This window comes from Monodelphis domestica, chromosome 4, assembly GCF_027887165.1.
Source record: "Monodelphis domestica isolate mMonDom1 chromosome 4, mMonDom1.pri, whole genome shotgun sequence".
Taxonomy (NCBI): Eukaryota; Metazoa; Chordata; class Mammalia; order Didelphimorphia; family Didelphidae; genus Monodelphis; species Monodelphis domestica.
In genome coordinates, this window is record NC_077230.1 from 165,909,661 (window position 1) to 165,928,373 (window position 18,713).

At 36.8% G+C, this 18,713-nt stretch overlaps 1 protein-coding gene across 2 annotated transcripts in view; it reads right to left on the reverse strand.

The window, feature by feature from the left end:
• PLA2R1 (phospholipase A2 receptor 1) overlaps nucleotides 1-18,713 on the reverse strand; it is a 168,847-nt gene that overhangs the window by 80,363 nt on the left and 69,771 nt on the right. For both annotated transcript variants that reach the window (XM_003341235.4, XM_007494249.3), the window contains exons 7-9: nucleotides 16,754-16,942; nucleotides 14,738-14,895; nucleotides 1,099-1,197 (exon numbers count right to left, since the gene is read on the reverse strand). In XM_003341235.4, coding sequence (XP_003341283.2) covers nucleotides 1,099-1,197; nucleotides 14,738-14,895; nucleotides 16,754-16,942 — 446 coding nt within the window. The remainder of the gene's footprint in view (nucleotides 1-1,098; nucleotides 1,198-14,737; nucleotides 14,896-16,753; nucleotides 16,943-18,713) is intronic.

Below are 18,713 nucleotides of genomic sequence, written 5' to 3' on the forward strand. Positions count from 1 at the left end.
CATATTTTACATATGTATATACACATTTTGTATATATACACATGTGTAAATATGTAATTTAGCCAAGTAAAATAAAATCTGAGTGATCAGACAATTTGAGAAAAGGGAAAAGGAGAAGAAATTAAGATGCTGAAAGCCTATTTATTGTGGGTCAGTATCTTTTCAGAGTGAAGAGGCAAGTTGATTCTATCTGCTTCATATAAGCAGGTGATCAGTAAATACTTTTGATTAATCGTGAACACATGGCAACAATTACATGTCATTCAAACCCCAAAACTGCTATAGGGGAAAATTAATATCATTATTATAAGGATGTCTCAGTCCTCCTCCCCCAATGCCAATGGACAGTTTATCTATTACTTGAAGCTGTCTAGGGCAATGTGACATTAAGTGACTTGCTTGCCAATAGTCACAGCTAACATTACTTTGAGGCTGGACTTGAACAGGTTGTTCAGATTCCCAGGCTCCCCCTAAATGTCAACCATGACTATGTCTAGTATCTCTCATAGTTTTAATTCAGTGCCTAAAACATACCTTAATTACCACAATAGCTAAACTTTTCTATCTTATTTTCACCAAAAGTGTGAATAGCTTTTTTCGTTCCCATTTACCAATAGACCACAAATATTATAAAAACGTCTGGACCTCTGATTGCTTTATTCTGTCCATGTACATTGATTGATAGTCCCTTCTCCCTATAGGTGAAAGGAATGTAAAAGTGTAGGTATAAGGCTCACTCCCCTGATCAAAGGAATGCCTCCTTTTCCCCCTGCCATAGCACTTGAACTATGAAAACCATGTGTGAGATGAGGCATCATATAACACTTATTATTTGTACAGATGGAAGAGGAAAATCATTTAAACTTCTGATCTAGAAAGAAACGGAAATTTAGGTCACAAGTGTCAACAAGGCAATGATCCATAAAGACAGCCTTCAAAAAGCTGTAAATCTTGCATGGTTTTCTGATTCATTTGTATATTGTTTTTTAGAAATCACACACTCATATAATTAGTTTCCCTTGTATAAAAAGGATAATAATTTCAAATGACTATGTCAAAAGGTCCTTATGCATAATTTTTAATGTTAAACAGACTTACCTCATGACATTCTGATTTAGTTTCAGAAAGGACATGTCCTGTTTTCTTACAAACATAAGAAATGTTGTCTTCACAGTTTTTAACTTCCCACTTTCCCTCCTGGAGGAAATAAAAATGCAAGATGTATTAATGACCACTTTTGTGATAATAAAACCCCCTTCCGATTCTAATCTATGATCTTATTTACATAGAGTAGACTTTAAAGTTTGTAAAGCACTTTCCTTATAACAACCTGGACAAGTACTACAGCAAAATCAGTGCTTGACCTTCATAAGAGTAATGTTCCTAGAAAATGGAGCGAAAGTAAAATTTGTGAATGGTGATACCTTGAACCTATGGGAAATAGGGGGTAAGGTTCCTGCAATCATCCCAAAGCACAATCTTTTGCTAGTGATTGCTGAAAATATCCTTTTTGCATATAACTCTTCATAACAACATAAATTCTAATAACTTTCTCTTTTCCTAACCCAGTAACCATGAAATAACCCATAAATGCAAAGGAGAAAAGAGGTAACACCAGAATGGATGGAGAGGGACAGAGGCAATTATGTTAGAAGAACCTCAAGGTAAAAAAGGGAAAGGCGCAACCTGCCATCTCCAATTGCTCTTTAAGCTCTGTGGTTGAACTGTTCCCTGATGAAAAGCACATGTTTTTCTCCATGCCCCCCAGCTTAGAATTCCTGCCCAGGATAGGACAGAGGGCTGGGGACCCAGCAACATGGGCAGCAAGGGTGGTACACTATATTGGGATTTCATATTGTTTATGTTGAGTGATATTATGCAAAATCCTTAGAGCTGTATAACCGGGGGTGGAGGGGGCTCCTTATAGTCATGTGTATGCTCAATTTCCATTCCATTGGTGACAAATGCCAAATAGTCTAAGATTCTTGATTTTTGGTTTAACTTAATATAAGATAAGGTATTATGGTCTAGCGTTAGAGCATTTCAAATGTGCATATATGCATAAAAAAAGATGAGAAAGAATTTCTGAACTATGGAAATAATTTTGAAAAACACCATAAAATTCATTTTCTTTACACACTTTGGGTCCATTTCTAGCCACTTTTCTTTAGGAAAGCAGGGAAATGCCTCTTGACTTTGCTCAGTGCTAACCCTTAACAAATTGAGGTTGGTGCACTTTCCACAAATGATTGATGAGGGTCTGTTCTGGGCTTGGGAGCGACTTCTTTAGAAACTAGAGAGATAACTTGTGTTTTGGTGTAGGCATGTTGTAATGGGGGGGGGGAGGGGAGGTTTACACACATTTCAGGATGTTTCTCACACAGACACCATCCCCAATATTCAGCTGATTTGGGGGACTAGATAAATTTAAACTAAGAGGATTTATAATTGGAAAGAAAAAACCCAAACTCCTTGAAAGCAGGGATTATTTCATTCATTTGTATGCCCAGGGCTTGACTCATAGTAAGCATTTTATAAATATTTGTTTAAATAAAAATGTTTAAAAAAATAAGACAGAAGAAAGCAAAAAGTTCAGGAGAACGCATATATATAGATATAATAGTAGTTATAAAAAGAATGGTTTTAAATTTGCAAAAGGCTTTGCAAATTATTTCATTTGACATATACCTGGGAAGTAGGTGTTATTATTAGCCCCATATTACAGATAAGGAAACTGAGGCAAAAATACGTTAATGGATTCACTTATTAGGTCACAAAGATAATAAGTGTTGGGGTAGAATTTTCATGACTCCAAGTTCAGCACTCTTGCTACTGTGCTACTTAGTTATGTAGGATATCTATGAAAGTAATGTATTGAATTTATTGTACATATAAGCACAAACCCAAGCTATAAAGAATAAAGATCTATAGTTTAATATTCAATCCTCTTTTTTACATTTTTATATGGAAATGCCTTTGTTATTTTGCATCTAATTACAGAATAAAACATAAAATAAAGTAAATCGTTGTTAATTAGTTGATCCTGGAGACTCTGTTGTCCTTTGGCAAGTCTTTAATGTACCTCAGTATTCTCACACGTAAAGAAAGAAGGTTGGCCAAAATGGTCTCAAAGGTGCTTTTTAGCTCCAGATCAATAAGCCTATTGGTTTTATTGTACATGAGGAAAAAGGACTTGCCCAAGGTCACACAGGCAGATGGCTATAAAGCCATGATGTGAATTGAGTTGTCTAACTCCAGACACAGTTTATCCACCTAATTTGTTGTTCAATCATTTTTCAGTAGTGTCTGACTCTTCATGACCACAATGAGGGTTTTCTTGGGAAAGACTGGAGTGGTTGCCATTTCTTTATCTTTCTTATTGACTTGTCCAGTAAGTGTCTGAGGAAAGATTTTAACTTGAGTTTTCTTGAGTCCAGGTTGTCTGTCTGTCTGTCTATCTATCTATCTATCTATCTATCTATCTATCTATCTATCTGTCTGTCTGTCTGTCTGTCTGTCTGTCTTTGTCTGTCTATCTATCTGTCTCTCTGACTCTGTCTGTTTGTCTATCTATCTCTGTCTGTCTGTCTATCTATCTGTCTATCTCTGCCTCTCTGTCTCTCTATCTCTGTCTGTCTGTCTGTCTATATATCTGTCTATCTCTGTCTCTCTATGTCTGTCTGTCTATCTATTTATCTGTCTATCTCTGTCTATCTATCTATCTATCTATCTATCTATCTATCTATCTACCATCATCCAAAATATGGGGAGACTTTACTTTTGGTCTAACATGAACCACCATTTCTAGATGTAAAAATAAACAAGTAGATGAATTTAATATTAAGACTGACTGCAGTATAGCACTGGGAAAGGTGTCAGAAGATACAGAGTCAAGTGCTAGCTCTGATACTAGTATCAACAACTCAGTTTTTCTGGGCCTCAGTCTCCTCATTTGTAAGATGGAGATAATAACACTTACCCTTCATATCTCAGAGAATGTCACGAGGAGAATGTTTCATATACTATAAAGTAAAAATAATCATAATTCAAGGCAAATAAAACACACAAATGTAGTGCTTTAAAATTTACGAAGTCTTCTATTAATGTGAGCTCTTATTTCCCACTGTCAAAGCCTTTATTTACATTAGGACCTAAATATATAATGCCACTTGGAAGCAGAAAGCCTTTCTGGGGGGTTATTTCCATCATTCCAGATGAAATGATCTCTCTACAGATCCCTCAAAACCAAATCCAAAGGTGTCATTTCAGCAGCAGCCAGCAGGTGGGGAGCTGACTGCTCTGTCTGCCACAGTGGAGAGATCTGTATGTAGCCTTTGCCCTTTGTTCCAGTCTATGCAGTCAGTTGCCCAATCTCAGGTATACATTTAGGCATTTATGATGATTAAGTAATCTGTTAATCATAGGGTTACTTGTTAATAATAGAGTTTTCCTTTTTAGAAATAGATTACTTGTTGTATTTACTCATTTCATAATTACCATCCTGCCAGAAAATAAACCATGAGTGAGCAAAGTTACAGCATTAAAGAAGGATACGAAATCATCAAATACTTATCCATATGTATAAGGCTCATTGTTAGGGGCTGGAGGGAGAGGGACATAAAAAATGAAGGAGAAAACATTTATGCCTTTAGAGGGTTTTCAGTCTACTAAGTGAGATAGATGTTCTGGGAAATACTTCATAACTAGATCTCTGAACAAAAATGTATGCCAGAGATACTTTAAAGTTTAGTCTCCATTATTAACCCTTTCCCTATTACTTTCTTAATTCTAGACAATCAACAAAACAATAAAAACACGGCCTGGTTTGTTTTACTCGATTTCTGAGGTGTAAAAAAATGCTCATGTTGAAAATTTAACAATTGCTCCCATCGCAAAAATTTAACAAAGCTCCCATCAGCCTGGTTGAGCTAGATCCAGAACACTTCTAGATAAGATATCAGCAGCTCTCCAAAATTCAATTCAACAGACCTAATGCACAGTGCTTGGTGTGGGGACAGTAACTAAAGAGATGAAAAATAACCTAGATCTTGCTCTTGCTGTTTTTGAGTCATTTTTTTCAGTTGTGTCCGACTCTTCATGTTTTAACAATCAAAGCTATCTGGAAGCAGAACAGGGTAGCTTAACAGGGAATGAGTTCCTTAATACTTTTGTTATTATTGTTGTTGTTCAGTCTTTTCAGTCTAGTCCTTACTTGGGGTTTGGTAGGCAAAGACACAGGAGTGGTCTACAATTTTCTTTTCTAGCTCTTCTTCCAGACAATGAAACTAAGGTCAGGAGGGCTAAATCAATTGCCAGTGACACCCAGCTGGTCAGTGTCTGAGGTTAGATTTGAACTCAATAAGATAAGCCTTCCTGATTCTAAGACTAGTGCTTTCTCCACAGTACAACCTAGCTTCCCCAGATTCATTCCCTTATTGCACTTAAAATCTAATGTAGTATAATGCCAAAAAACTGTAGAGTATCCTTCCCTCTTAAAAAGAAAGAATGCCATCCACATCTAGAGAAAGAACTGTGGGAGTAGAACGCAGAAGGAAAACATATGATTGATCACTCATTTGTATGGGTATTGGATGTGGAGTTTATGTTTTAAAAGATTACTCTATTACAAAAATTAATATGGAAATAGTATTTGAGTGATTATATGTAATGTATATAATTTGAGTGATTATATAATATAAATGTATATATAATTTGAGTAATATATATAATATATAAAACCCAGCAAAATTACTTGTCAGCTCTGGGAGTGGGGAGGGAGAGAACATGAATCATGTAACTATGGAAAAATATTTTTAAAATAAATCAATTAAAACAATAAATTAAAATAAAACCATTAAATGGAGCCTACCTTGCTGTTCCTCAAATAAGACATTCCCTTTCCCAACTCGTTGTATTTCAATGGCAGTCTCCCATGTCTGGAATTCTCTCTCTCCTCATCTTTGTCTCCTGGCTTCCCTGACTTCTTTCAAATCTCAGCTAAAATCTTACCTCCTGCAAAGAAACCTGTCCCAATGCCCCTTAATGTTAGTATCTACCCTCTAAGATGACCTCCAATTTACACCGTCCAACCTTGTTTACACACATTGTTTGCATGTTGTTTACCCCATTAAAATGGAAGCTCCTTAAGAGTAGGGTCTGTTTTGCTCTCCTTTGCATGTGCCTGGCACACAGTAAGTATTAATATACACTTGTACAATGATAGACCACCATTTCCTTGTCTGCTTCCAGATACACTCCAGAGCAAACACCCAGAACTATCGTAGAGATTGGAAATACCATTGGGAAATGAAAGTTATTTTAATTAATTAAATATCAAAGAAAAATTTCCTGACAAATATAGCATCTAATAGAGTAAATTTGGAGATGCGTGTAACAAGACTCAGCACAGAAAGAAACTTAGTTTCTCAGTATTGGAAGGAACCTGAATATGAATCTCCTCTAAACCATGCCTAACAAATATCTGTCCAATCTTGAATTAAAGTTTTCTATTGTTAGGCAGTTAGGTGACCCAGGAGATAAAGTGCTGTGTCTGGAGTTAGGAAGACTCAACTTCATGAATTCAAATCTGGCCTCTGACATTTACTATGTGACTCTGGGCAAGTCACTTTGCCCCATTTGCCTCAGTTTCCTCATCTATAAAATGAACTGGAGAAGGCAAATGGTAAACCATGCCAGTTTCTTTGCTAATCTATCTTTTTCAATTTTTACTCACTATTCCTCATGGAGCTAAGCACTCAGCTAATTCTTCTTATACATGTAAGAGGTACAAAATGTCCAGTAGGCATCTTAAACTCAGCCTGACCAAAATGGAGCTCATTATCTTTTCCCCTAAACTTCCCCCTCACCCCCATCACTGCCTTCCCTACAACAGAAGAGAGCAACATCATCCTCCAGTATCTCAGGTTTGCAGCTTGGGAGTCATCCTGGATTCCTCATTATCTCACCCACCTATCTCCATATCCTATCTGTTTTACCTTTGCAATATCTCTTGCATATGTCCCATTTTCTCCTTTGCCACAGCTGTCATTCTACCTGATGTGGGCAGTCATCACGAGGACAGTTGCAATAGCCTGCTGGTGAATCTGCTTGTCTTAAGGCTCTCCCCACTCCAGTTCATCCACCATTCTGCCACTAAAATAATTTTCCTAAAGAAAAGGTAGGATAATTGTCACCCCTCTACTGAGTAAACCCCAGTGGCTCTCTATTGCCTCCAGGAGCAAAGGTATTATCTTCCATTTGGGGTTCAAAGCCCTTTATAACCTCTTCTCCTTCTCCTCTATCCTCTCCTTCTATCTCTCCAGTATTTTTATACTCTACTCTTTGACCCAGTAACATTTTCCCATTGCCCTTGCTGTTCCACAAATGAGACACTCCATCTCTTGGCAGAAGACATTTTCTCTGGCTGTCCCTCAAGGCTGGAATGCTCTCCCTTTTCATGTCTGCCTACTAGCTTCCCTAGCTTTCTTTTAAATCTCAATCTGAAATGCCATATTTTATAGAAAGTCTTTTTCAACCCCTCAGTTCTAGTGCCTTCCCTCTGTTAATTATTTCCTGTTCATCCTGTATGTAGCTTATTTGGATATATTTATTTACATGTTATCTCCCTCACTAGATTATGAACTACTGGAAGGCAGGACCTGTCTTTTGCCTTATTATGTATCTCTAGAACTTAGCACAGTGCCTGGCACATAATAGAGCTTAATAAATGTTTATTGATTGACTGATATAAGTTTATATATGGATCTATGGCCTCTCTTGTTAAAATAGAAGTTCCTTAAGGGATGAAACTGATTCAGTGTTGTCTTGGTGTCCTCATGATTTAGTGAAATTAATAACAACATTTCATCGATCAGGAAACTGAAGTATTAAGAAGCTTAGTGACTTGCCCAAGGTTACACAGCTAGTAAGTGTCTGAGGTGAGACCTGAACTCAGATCTTTCTGATTCTAGGTCTAGTATTCTATCCACTGTGCCACCAAGTTACCTCAAATGAAAAAATGCAGGTAGAAGTGTTTTGCAATTAATAGAGTGTTTTACAAAAATAGGCTATAATAATAATTATTATTATGGTGATATTATTATATTATCACATAATATATAATAATTATTATTACTATTCTCTTCAAGTATCTGAAGAACCATCATGTGTAAACGATCACTCAACAAACATTAAACACCTATTATGTGCCTGGTACTGTGCTGTTTTGAGGATACAAAAAGAAGCAAAAGAAAGTCCTTGCCTTTAAGGATCTCACAGGCTAATTGGGGAGACAAAAACAAACATATATTCCAATAATCTACATACAGGATAATTGGGAAATAATTAATAGAGCAAAGGTACTGGAATTAAGAGGGACAGTTGGGTAAGACTTCCTGTAGAAGATGGGATTTCAGAATTTCATTTCACAAAAGGATAAATGTGAGAGGAGAGACAGTGTGGTGTGGTGGAAAGAGCCCTGTGTGTGAACACTAAAAGCTGGGTGTTAACACTTAGCCAGAACAGGCAGTGTCGTGAAATGGTTAGAGAGCTGGTCTCAGAGCTGGGTAGAATTGGATTCTGTTCCCACTTCTGCCACATACCAGTCCGTGACTTAATCACTTAATTTCCCAATGCGCAGAGGCTTTGAGTTTCAGAGAAGGCGTCCATCTGAATTGGTAGAGGGAGTTTGTCATTTGGGCTTTCCTTTTTCTAATGAAATTAGAGTTCTAGTCCCAATTTCTAGTGCTTGGACTATACACCTCATAGAGTTGCTCCTCATAAAAACCAAGTAATAATAGCTAATATTTATATAGGACTTTAAGGTCTGTGAAACACTACACAAATATTACCTCATTTTATCTAAGTGTTATTGCCCAGATAGATTACAGAATAGAAAGCAAAGCTTTAGTCAGAGTTAAATAAATGTCTTGGCCCAAGGCCATCTATTTGGGGTGGCAGAGACAGGTCAGAAGACCCAATTGTTGGTCCTCATACATAGGGCTTTTCCCAGTACCCCACACTTTCTCCACACACGGTTGTCCTTTTGTGATCATGCCTTAACTTAAACTCCAACTACCTCACAGATTTCAGAACATAAAAAAATACATCTTTATTTCAATGTAGTTTCCTTTGTAATCTTATGTATCTGATGCTTTGAAAAACCGAGAAAGAGATCATGGGTTTCACCAGACTGTCAAAAAGATCCATGACACAAAAGATTAAACATTATTACATTAGAAATTTTGTCTGAAGCTGCAAGCAATGTCTCAATTGAAAAGCAACAAATTAAACACAACAGAAGCATCTAACATCTAATCTTAAAGACTGTAAACAAAACACAGTAACCACAGGAGCACCCCGTCATGGCTGTGCCTAATCATTTTGACTTTCTGCCTGCCTATTTAGAAAGCCATATTTGGGAGTCTTCTTTGTTGGTAATAACCTTCACTCTCACACAGTGCCCTTTGCTGCACCTTCTTAATGAGTTTGTTCCATAGGACATAATTTCCAGAATCTGAGATTTCATCAATGCTGGTGTTCTTTCTACCAATACAGATGGCATGCCTCTACCCCTTTAACTTGGTCCCTGAGGAAGTTGCTAGACGTGCAAAATTCAATACTCTGAGATGAAGTTCCTTTTCTCTATGGCTGAAGGATATACATGATATCACTTGACTGTAACTTGACGCTTTTCCAGCTTGTTAATACTTGCCAGTCTTATATGGGCATATCCTTTGGAAACCCAGGGTCATGTCTATGCCATGATGAGCCTTCTGGGTGGCATCATGGATCTGGTCCCAGCTTTGGAGTCAAGTAGATCTGAGTTTAACTTGGCCCTCCGATACTTCCTAGCAGTGTGACTCTGGGCAAGTCACTTCTATTTATCAGTCTGTGTTTTCTGGTGTATAAAATGAGAGTGGGGGCAGTGAGGTGTCCAGGTCCAATCCAGGTGATCTTGGGTTTAAATCTGGTCTCAGATACTGTGTGACTCTCATTAATTCCAAAATGGAAGGTAAGGGTTTGTAAAAAATAAAGCAAAATAAAAACAAAATGAGGATAATTGTACCTCTTATACAGGGTCATTATGAGGATTAAATAAACCTGAAAAGTGGCTAGCAAACCCTAAAGAGTTATAGAAATGCTAGTTGCTGTTATAACTTTTACCACTATTATCCTTAAAGGTAATAGTTGATAGATAAAGACAGGCAGACAGCCAGATGGAACATTTACTAAGCATGGAGGGTTAACATCCTTATGTGTAAAAATGAGGTTGGACTAGATGATTTCTAATCCATTATCCTGTATTGTGGTTGTTATTGTGGGTCTAACTCTTCATGACCTCATTTGGAGTTTTCTTTGCAAAGGTACTAGAATGATTTATCATTTCCTTCTCCAGCTTATTTTACAAAGAAGGTTAAGTGACTTGCTCAGGGTCACACAGCTAGTAAGTATCTGAAGCTAAATTTGAACTTGTGAAGATGTCTTCCTGACTCCAGGATGCCCTTCTTTCACAATAGACAATGAAAATGTTAAAACATTAATATCATTGGTTTGTTATTATTATTATTATTATACTATTATTACTATTATAGTGGATAGATAAATAAGACAGACAGGCAGACAGCCAGAGAGAGCATTCTTAAGTACTGAGGGTTAAAATCTTTGTAAAAATAAGGTTGGACTAGATAACCTCTAATTCTATTATACTAGGTGTTTCTATATTATTACTTTAGTCATTTATGTGGGTTTTTTCACCAATTAGATGGGAAGCTCCATGAGGATAGGAAGTGAGTCCTATTTTTAGCTTTTTTAGCTTTCCTAGTACCTAGCACAGATACCTGCATTTAACGAGTGCTTATTAACAGTTAAAAATTGAATTTGAATACTACATAGTTGGGTCTAAATTATTTGGGAAAATGAATCATGATACTCTAATGAAATGACTTGTTAAAAGCACAGGGTTTTTTTTAATGATCTTTGTGTGCTCTGAAACTTCTGATAACTTTATTTAATCTTTATTTAATCACTCATCTGACAGTCAATACTCCACCATCAATTGTTCTTATTTTTGGTCATTTTTCTGTCTCTGTCTGTCTGTCTGTCTCTCTCTCTCTGTCTCTCTGTCTCTCTCTGTCTCTCTCTGTCTCTCTGTCTCTGTCTCTCTCTCTCTGTCTCTGTCTCTGTCTCTGTCTCTCTCTGTCTCTGTCTCTCTCTCTCTCTCTCTCTCTCTCTCTCTCTCTCTCTCTCTCTCTCTCTCTCTCTCTCTGTCTCTCTCTCTCTCTCTCTCCCCTACACACACAGAGAGAAAAGCACTCCTTACTTTCTGTCTTTTAATTGATACTAAATATCTATTCCAAGGCAGAAGAAGATTAAAGACTATGCAACTGGGGTGAAATGACTTGCCCAGAATCACACAGCTAGGAAGTGTCTGAACTCAGGTCCTCTTGACTCCAGACCCAGCTCTCTATCCATTGAGCCACCAAGCTGCTTAAAAATCTATTCTTTCTATAATCATCCTATGCTGGTGGCACTATCCTAAAAAAGAGTACATGTTGTATGGTGAGCTCAGCAGACATCTGAATTCCTCCACTCCTCAGATTTTGTGGATCTTTAGACACAAACATAATGCAAATGTAGAGTCAATAGCTCCAAAGAAGAAGATAACTGGGAAGGGCAGCTGTTAGGTTCATGCTAAATCATTAGCTTTATTGGGATTTTCAAAGGCACCTTTTCTGGTCTTTATTCTTGGTGTTCATTATTTCCGTTTGAATGGCATTCTTAGACCTTTAATCATGTAAGTGGCTATTGGGGTGATGGGAGGAAAGGCCATGGAAGTATCTAAAGAGTACACAAATGTATGAAGCACTTGCTTTGGCCTCCTAGATGCCAGATACACACGAGGAGAGAAATGGAGAAGAAAGTTAACTGGGTTTCTTGGGGGGATTTTCCCAGGACCAGTAGCTGAATTATTATAGACTGAAGGATGAGATGGACAGAGTGTCATGGAACAAGTACCATGAGTTTGGATGACTTCAGAAGATAGTGGAGGATATTGGGATTGGCACAGTGTTGTTCACAGGATCATGAAGAGTTGGACATAACTAAACAACAAACCCATTTACTACCTCTGTGACTTAAGAAAGTCGCATAATCTCTCTGGCCCTCAGTTTTCTCATCTATAAAAATGAGAAGGTTAGCCTAGATGACCTCAAAGATCTATATCTAGGATCCTGTGGTATGCCACTGAGCTTCCTCAATATCAAAGGCAGCAGAGGCCCAGAAACCAGAAACCAGACAACTAGGAACAGCATTTCTCCCTGCCCTCTGACGGAGAACTGACGGAGAACACCAAAGATCTATGGCTTAATCACCTTCAAATCAACTGACGGAGAACACCAAAGATCTATGGCTTAATCACCTTCAAATCGGATGGCTCAGTCTTAACACTGAGCTCATTCTAAAACCTCTTCTTAGCACACCACAGAGGAAGATACTATGTCCTTAATACTTCCTCCAGACTAAATTTAACAAACATTATTCAATTCTGTCACTTCTTCTTCCTCACTGATTTCATCATCTTTTCTTTTTAAGATCCCTCCTCATTCTTCCAACTTATAAAATATTCATTTAATAAATATTTTCTGAGCACTTACTATATGCCCAGCACTGTGCTAGAGGTCTTGGAATATTTAAAGAGGTAGAATAATAACACATTGTGTGAATGTATCCAATAGAAATCCTATCTTAGACCCTTTTCTTCTTCTCCACTTGCATTTTGGAAAATTTCATCTGTTCCCAAACCACAACTTCCTCAGAGGTAATCCATTACCATTTCAGATACCTCGTTCTCTTGTTTCTCCTCTTTTCAATTCATTATTAAGTCCTATTTATTTTTCTGCATAAGAGCATTTGATTTGGAGTCAGAAGACCTAGGTTCAAATTTCACCTCAGATATTTACTATCTAGGTGAATTATTCAAATCTCTTAACCTCTGTTTCTTCATTTGAAAAATGAGGGGGTTGGACTAGATAGTTTCTGCAGTCTCTCATACCTATGATCCTATTATATAAAGTGAGTTTTTAAATCAGGGACTATAAACTTGTTTTTGAAAAATATTTTGGTAACTATATTTCAATATGATTGATTTCCTTGGTAATCCAATGTATTTTATTTTATGCATTTAAGAACATTATTCTGAGAAGCCATCTAAAAGCCTTACCAGACCCCTTCATCAAAAGGGTCCATAACCTAAAATAAAATTTAAATTTCCTACTATAGAATAATCTTTATTGCCACACCACAGCCACTAATTTGATCTTGGTCTTATGGTTTGTATATGTCCTCTAAATATATATTTTCCCCAATACTTTTCCTCATGAGAGACCTCAGCTTTATTGTCTCCTACTGTGTGACCAAGGTCAGTCACTTAAACTCTTTGAGCCTCTGACTGGACTAAATAATCTCTAGTCATTTTTATATCCCATTCATTCAAATATTCTGCTGTCAAAAACAATATTTTCTGCCCACTGTTCTGATCACAAAATACTGTCAAAATCTCCTTTAGGATTTTTTGGAGAATAAGCTAACGATCAAGATGATTATCAATCTGAGAGGCAAAAATATGAGAATTCTATAAACACACACCTGATCCCTAAAACCTGTACTAGAGCTCTGATCTCAAAAGGGGTGGGTTTGCAGTATAAGCAGGGCAAGAACATGAGTTGAATAAGGCTGTTAACCCTGATATTGCTGAGACTAGGAAGGGGTGTCACTGTTACATGAAGAAATGCTACTTAGTAGAGACGCGGCCATTTGGGGTCAAGAGCAGGGTTTCTCCTGTAATCTCCCGGGAGGACTGCGTGCATGCAGTCTGCTTCTAGTGGCAGTCCTAGACTGTCCTGAGTCCTGACCTTTGGAGACCACAGAGTCACTATGATTTTAAAAACAACACCTTCAACTCATGACGAAGAATGCTATCCATCTCTAGAGAAGGAACTATTGGAGTTGGAATGCAGACCAAAGCAAGCTATTAGTCACATTTTTGGTTTATTTATCATTTTATTTGAGACTTTGAGGCTTATATGAGTATTCTCATATAACAATGACCAATATGGAACTATATTTTTCATGATAATACATGTATTACCCAGATCAAATTGCCTACCATATCTGAGAGTGGGGGAGGAAAGGCAAAGGAGGGAGATCACTTAGATCTTATAATGTCAGAAAATTATGTTGAAAATTGATATTACATGTAACTGGGTAAAGAAAACATCTTTTTAAAAACAGTCTCATGGAAATAGGTATCAAGATATGACATTTGTACAACCCAGTGGAATTGCTTGTTGGCTCTGGGAGTGGGGTGGGAAGAAAGGAGGGAAAGAAAATGAATCATTCAAAGGTGGAAAAATATTTTTAAAAAATTAAATTAAATTAAATTAAAAACAGCATCAGAGGTGGTAGGTGGTTTAATGGAAAAAAGAAATAGGCTTAGAGATAGGAGGTTGTGGTTATAAATCTGACCTCAGACATTTCTTAGCTATGTGACCCTGGACTAGTCACTTAACCCTCATTTACCACTTTACCATTCTTCTGCTTTGTAACCAATTCACAGAATTGATTCTAAGATGGAAGGCAAGTGTTTTTTAAAAAATAAAATAAAAACAATAGCTTCCCAGTGAACCAACTGAACCAATTCAACCTTCAAAGATTCTTGGTGATGATGGGGTAGACTTACAGATTGCTGAGCTGAAACACAGAGTTGGCTGCTATTGAGAGAAAGATTAGGCTCTTGGGTGTGCCAGTTAGTAAAGGTGACAGAAGAGTCATTAGACCATTCAAAGGAAACTGGGATGCTATGGCTGCTCATGCCGATCCATGTTTCAGATACATTTTCTGAAAGAGATCAAAGGAAATTATTGTATCTTCATTATCTGGTTATTTTAAAAGGACATCATTATTTTGACTATTTAGGAAAAAAGTTTCATTTTGATTGCAAATTCTGTGTTTGATGGAACTAGTTTAAATCTCTTTAAAAACCTTAGGGGAGAACTCTCCCCAATTATTTTGTGTTGTAATCTGTGATAAGAGATAGAGGCTTAAAAAAACAACAACCTGGAAACCTATACATCTGAAGCAGCCTGTGGGCTGGAGTCACTACAAAGCTTAAGGGAAGTCATCTCAGAGATTCTCATTAACTTTCCCAAATTTCTGCAAAGCAAGCACATGACATCCAAAGAAAAATAATGAAAGGTGGGGGAGGGGTGGAAGCTAGACAGATTACGGTGAGAACCACTTCCTTTCTGTCTAGAGAAAAAGAGAAGCCTATTTCTTAACCTCTCAGTGCTATCAAACAATCTTTACACTTTTTTCTAGTCCTTCATTTTTTGAGTATGGAAGAAAGTTGGTAGGAGATCTTAGAGCAAGGATATTGGAGGAGCAGCTCAGATCTGTGTAGATGATTACGAGTGTTAGAAAGGTGAAGGAGGCTGAAAGAGTCCAGACGGAATGAACAAATCACTTGGTAGTTGAGAAAGAAAAAGCAAGACTAACCACTAGGAAATAAGCAGAGCAGAGGTACCTTTCATTCAGAGCAAAGCCTCAGTTTGAAGGCACACTACCAAAAAGGACTTTTGACTCAAAGATAAAATTCAATTAGTTAATAAACAAAATTTGTTGAGTGTTAGGGAGAAAGGCAATGGTCAGTTGACTGTATTTTTTCCCTTTATTTCCTTACAAATTTGCTTTACCAGAATTATTTACTTTACTAGTTAATGTCCACAACAATCTTTTTCTTAACCTGATGTCCACAGACAGATTTCAGGGGGTCAGGAAATTTGGAGAGGAAAATAATTACAATGACTTTTTTCATTATAAACTATTTCTATTGCAATTCCTTATATTTTATTTTACGTTCAAAATTCTGAAAGAGAGCCTCTATAGACTTCAATAGACTGCAAAACAAGTCTGTGAAACAAACAAGCAAAAATGTTAAGTACTCCTGGTGTGGAGGAGGCAAGATAGCATGATGTTACTTAGCTGGACTTGGAGTCAGAAAGATCCAAGTTCAAATCCTTTAGACACTAGCTGTGTGAACCTGGGAAAGTCATTTAATCTCTCTCAACAACAGTTTCCTCATCTTGAAAATGGGAATAAAAGTAGATAATAATAATTGCCAAAGGGCTGTTATGTGGATCAAATGAGATAACAGATATAAAGTCGTTAGTAGATCATAAAAAGCAGCAGCATCATTTAACTTCAACTAATAAGCAATAAGGTTTAGTGCTCAGATTGTATGCCTGGGGCATACTACTACTGGTGACAGCATCACTTAAGTTACAAATTTGGTCACATTTTACTTTTTGCAAGAGTTTTGTTTTTTTGGGTTTTTTTGGTTCAGTAGTCTCCCTTTTGAGAACTGAATCTTTAAAATTAAAGTCATAAAATGATAGCGAATGCCACATTCTGTGTTGCATTTTCAAAAGTATCAAAGTGTCCATCTCTTTATCTGCCCAAAAATATGTGAAGGCCTTTAGATTTATTCTGAACATCTATTTTGTGGAAGTATTGTGGCTCTATGTTACTTACTGCATGTATTTGGAAAATAATATCCCAAGTACATCAAGGTTAATTTTAAAATAGATGGATTTCTTTTCTAGCCCACTAGTAAAAAGTATTGCCTGCTACAATATCATGTGCATTGGGTCTAGAATCAATTAGAAAACAAGGTAACTAACCAACTTTAAGGACTCACCATCTCTAAGAAGAGTCATGAAAAACTCTATTTCTGCTAATGATGCTATATTGATCAGTTCACTGTTATTGGACCGACAAGAATGCAAGGCAGCTCTCCAGGGGCTTTTTTCTTTCTGAAGATAGTAACAATTGCGATTGTAAGGATTCCAGCCTGGCTCACAGTGTGTAGGGGAGTATTTCCAAGCATCTTTTTCATTTTAAAGATAGAAAACAAAGATATGTTATTCATAATTAAGTAGTGATAATATTAATTCTCTTTAAAAATTAACAGTGATAGGATTATCCTTAATTGTGAACTCTTGAGGGCAAGAGCCATCGTTTGCTTTTCTTTGTATCCACAGTGCCTAGCACATATGTAGGTTTTTTTTAATTAATGCTGATTGAAGGGTAGCTCTGCAGCGCAGTAATGGATAGAGGGCCAGGCCTGGAGAGAGGAGGTTCTGTGTTCAAATTTGACCTCTGACATTTTCTAGCTGTGTGGTTCTGTGCAAGTCCCTTAACCCCAAATACTTAGCCCTTACCACTTTTCTACCTTGTATCAATACTTGGTATCAATTCTAAGACAGAAGGCAAGGGTTGTCTTTTTTTTTTTAATAAATGCTGATTGATTTGTCATAAGTAGAAGAAACTCAATATTTCATTTTTATAACCTAGATGATTGATTATAAGGGTTTTCACATGCAACAAGTTCAACAGGTAAATATAATTAATGTTTTCATCTTATTTTCATCTAAATATGCATTCCAGAAGTTTAAAAAAGAGTAGTAAGTGAATTTAATATTTCTATGGATTCTTTCAGGGTTTCAATAATTTCTCTTTCTTCCTCTCTTGTTTTCTGTCCCTCTTTTCTCTTTCTCTCCTTCTATAAAATGGGAGTTAAATCACTAATTTGCTGTCATCAAGCCATCATTCAACAAATACTGGTCAATCACTACTATATACACAGCTGGAATTTTAAAATGCCTATTGCTTGTCCTAGTTACTGGCAGATATACAAAATTTCAATAAAATATGGTTGCTGACCTCATAAAGTTGATAATCTAGGATGGGTGTAAGCCCTGGGGATTCAAAGAAAAGCAAATGATGGCTCCTACACTCAAGGAGCTCCCAATCTAATGGGTGTGGTGGTGGAGAGAACAAGCAAACAATATGCACAAACAAGCTATAAACAAGATAAATAGGAAAAAATGAACAGAGGGAAAGACTTGGAAAAGAGTTCCTGTAGAAAACAGAATTTTAGTTAGCCCTTTAAGGAAGTTAGGAAAGCCAGCAAACAGAGATTAAGAAGGAGAACATTCCAGCTATGGAGGCCAAAAAGAAATAATGCCCTGGGCCTAGAGGACCAAGACACAAGAGGGTGTTTTGTTTATGGAATATCAAAGGAGGTCAATGTCACTAGATTGAGAAGGGAACATGCTGGGGAGTAAGGTGTGAGAAGACTGCAAAGGTGGGAGAGGGCTAGGCTATGAAGGGCTTTGAACACCAAATCGATGATTTTATAATTGATTTTATGAGTTAAATTCTGGTATTTAAATTTAAATTCTAGAATTTTAATGGTAAGAGAAAGCATTTGCTCTTTCTCTTCCCCTTTTGAACTAATTATATATTTTTAAAACCTGTCATAAAAGAGGAGTTAGATCTAAAAAAGAAAAATAATTGGGCTAAAGATTGTTGCTAGACATTGTATACTTTTTCTCTGTTGGGTTCATCAGTGATGTGTGGAATGCAATAGAAAATCACTGAAGTACAGAGTTGTATAAAACTCGCTTGTGATTTAGTCAATTTCCAAAGGGATCAGGAATGAAATTCGGGAGTAGATTTAGATGAGAAACAGGTGTTGTTTGTTCCACTGCACAACGAATGAGAATTCCAAGGGGAAAAAATGAAAACGAGAAATGTTTGATATGCTAAAGTTATATTGCCTTGGTTTTTTAGCAATATCCTGACCATATATGGGG